This window comes from Nicotiana sylvestris, chromosome 3 (assembly GCF_000393655.2).
Source record: "Nicotiana sylvestris chromosome 3, ASM39365v2, whole genome shotgun sequence".
NCBI classification, from domain to species: Eukaryota; Viridiplantae; Streptophyta; class Magnoliopsida; order Solanales; family Solanaceae; genus Nicotiana; species Nicotiana sylvestris.
In genome coordinates this window covers 17,786,234-17,789,108 of record NC_091059.1, presented here as the reverse complement: position 1 = coordinate 17,789,108, position 2,875 = coordinate 17,786,234, and the positions used below count along the sequence as shown (strand labels likewise).

The 2,875-nt window shown below is 39.3% G+C and overlaps 1 protein-coding gene across 1 annotated transcript; it reads right to left on the bottom strand.

The window, feature by feature from the left end:
- Positions 1 to 514: 514 nt before the first annotated feature.
- LOC138887099 (secreted RxLR effector protein 161-like) lies at positions 515 to 1,185 on the bottom strand. The gene is made up of 2 exons (XM_070168815.1): positions 936 to 1,185; positions 515 to 744 (listed from the first exon to the last, which is right to left on the bottom strand). Exons 1-2 carry the CDS (start codon positions 1,183 to 1,185, stop codon positions 515 to 517), a joined length of 480 nt encoding a protein of 159 aa, XP_070024916.1.
- Positions 1,186 to 2,875: the final 1,690 nt, after the last annotated feature.

Below are 2,875 nucleotides of genomic sequence, written 5' to 3'. Positions count from 1 at the left end.
ATAAAGAATTTTTATATTATCAGTGTTATTTAATTTAGTGTAGTCATATAGTTAGCGATATTAGTCCCTCAAATCCTCTCCTCAATGATTGTACCCCGAAAGAAAAGGTTGAGATTGTGAAATTTCTTCTGTGTAATTTTTATTCAGTGTAGCTTCACTATATACGAATCTATGTATAGATACAAAAGAATGTAAATAAAATATTCATATACACTTGTACTATTTCCTATTGGCTAAATGTCTAACTAACTAACAGAAATATTCTTTGCAATGTATGTGTGTGTGCCATGCACGTGTGAAAATTCTAGAACCTTTCTCATCTGAAATGAGAAGCATTGAGTGAATGGCTATGATTTATCCTTCCCTTATCAAACCAACGTCCCAGATGAAGTTAGAGTTTTAGCATCAATGCTTATGATTTTGACACGTGTCTCTCCTTAAAATAAGATTAGTGTCTCAGCAAATTTCTTCAGACATAAGCTCAAATAATTCCTTGGAGGCTTCGAATTTCTTCTCACTTCTTCTTCTCTCTTACTTCTTCATTATTCTGTGAATCATTCTTTGAATCAACACGGGGGTTCTTATCTTCAACATCCCCCCTCAAGATGGAGGGGAGAGAATAGACCCCCAACTTGCTCAGAATATGCCGATGAGAACCCCCAGATAAGGGTTTGGTGAACAAATCGGCGAGCTGACAGTCGGATGGAACAAAAAAGAGAGAGATATTAAACCAGAAAGGAATTGCTGACGAACAAAATGGCAATTGAGTTCACATGTTTGGTGCGTTTATGAAAGACTGGGTTGCGAGCTATGTGAACCACAACCTGGCTATCGGAGTGGATAGGGACTGGTAAGGTAGGCTGGACTGTGAGATTCCCAAAAGAGAACAAGCCAAGTGATCTTGGATGTTACTCGATGCATGGAACGATATTCACCTTCGGCAGATGACAAAGTAATGGAAGCCTGCTTTTTGGATTTCCAGGAAATAGGTGCACCTCCAAGGGTAATGAAGAATCCACTCATTGAGCGTCTAGAATCGCGACATGTTGCCCAATCAGCATCGCAAAAGGCCAGCAAATCAAAAGAGGGGTGTGAAGATAGAAGAACTCCTTGTAAGGGATCTGTGCGGAGGTATCTTAACACACGTTGAGCAGCAGAATAATGGGAAAGACAAGGCCTTTGCATGTATTGACTGAGTGATAGAACATCAAATGCGAGGTCAGGTCTGGTGTTTGTCAAATAGTTAAGCTTACCAACTACATGGCGATGAAGACTTGGGTTGTCCATTGGTCCCCCAAATCTGCTTGAAGCTTGATGGAAGGGTTAAGAGGTGAAGAAATTCTGCCTCCTGAACAATCTAACTCTTGTAGCAGTTCTAAGGTAAACTTTTGTTGGTTTATAATGAATCCCTGCTTTTCTCTGAGTATTTCCATGTCTAGAAAGTAATGAATATCACCTAAATGTTTCACTTTGAATTCTGAATTGAGAAAATCAGCAATTTGTGCAATCTCTATGGCATCATCCCCTGTGAGTAGGATATCGACAGCATATACTGCTAGGATAGAAACAAGAGCACCATTGTATTTGTAGAAAAGAGAATAATCATTGAGAAAACTAGAATAGCCTTTAAAACTCAAAGCTCCTGCAAGTTTGGCATACCACTATCTGGATGTCTGTTTTAATCCGTAAAGAAACTTCTTCAAGAGACAAACTTGATTTGGTTTAGGCAGAAGAACACCTGCAGAGAATTTCATATAGACCTCTTCTTGCAATTCCCCATGTAAGAATGCATTATTCACATCAAACTGTGACACCTTCCAACCTTTCTTCACAGCCACAGTCAAAAGGCACCTTATGTGGGTCATTTTGACCGCTGGTGAAAAGGTTTCAAAATAGTGAATCCCTTCTCTTTGAATGTCCTCCCTCACTACTAGCCTAGCTTTCAATCTTTTCACAGTTCCATCTGAATGATGTTTCACCTTGTATACCCATTTACAAGGTAAAACTTTCTTTCCTAGAGGCAAAACCACATCCCAAGTGCGGTTTAATTCTAAAGCTGTAATTTCTGCATCCATAGCAGCTTTCCATATTGGGTGATTAGAAGCTTGGGCATAGCTGCTAGGTTCAGAAATAGTAGATAGGGATTGAACCAGATGTTGATTGGTAGGGTATAGAGCTCCAAAAGAGAAAACATTAGGAGTAGCAGGCTGGGTGAAACAAGAATCAGTGAGATTAGAGAGAATAATAGTATTGCACACATAGTATGTCAAATAAGTAGGCCTTTGAGAAACTCTGTCAGACTTTCTTATAGGTGGTGGAGGTGTGAGAATCACATTTCTTGATGTTGTGTGAAGGGGTGAGTAGGAAAGAGTATAAGACTCAATTGGGATTGGTGTGAGTTGAGCTCCAGTATGAGGTGAAAAGGGTGGAATTTTGGGTGAAATAGAGCTAGAACCAGATGTCCTAAGAGGTGTTGAATGAGTGTCTGAGAGAGGTGAATTTGGTAAGGAAGTAAGTTCTATCTGATATAGAGAAGAGTCATCACTAGGAGTTAGAGAGGAGGTATTGGTAGTTGGCATATCTGGTGCAAAGGTATGAGTAGTGGGATTAAAGCAAGATTGAAAATAGGTGGAGGAGTATGCTGAGTGAAAAGGAAAGAATTCTTCATGAAATTTGATGCCCCTGGATACAAATACCCTTTTTGTATCTATGTCCAGTACTTTGTACCCCTTTTGACCTTGTGCACACCCTAAAAATACACAAGACTTAGCTCTAGGTTTAAATTTTCATCTGTTCTGAGATAAAGTGGACACATAGCACAAACATCCAAAACTTCTTAGAACCTCATATGTAGGTTCTTTCCCAAATAGAATTG

Bases quoted from the DNA above. Each gene is read 5' to 3' on its own strand.
- LOC138887099 (XM_070168815.1), bottom strand. From the start codon at position 1,185: ATGCAAAGGCCTTGTCTTTCCCATTATTCTGCTGCTCAACGTGTGTTA. The intron at 745-935 runs GTGAATATCGTT...TTTGTTCGTCAG, and splicing joins TACTTTGTCATCTGCCGAAG to CAATTCCTTTCTGGTTTAAT.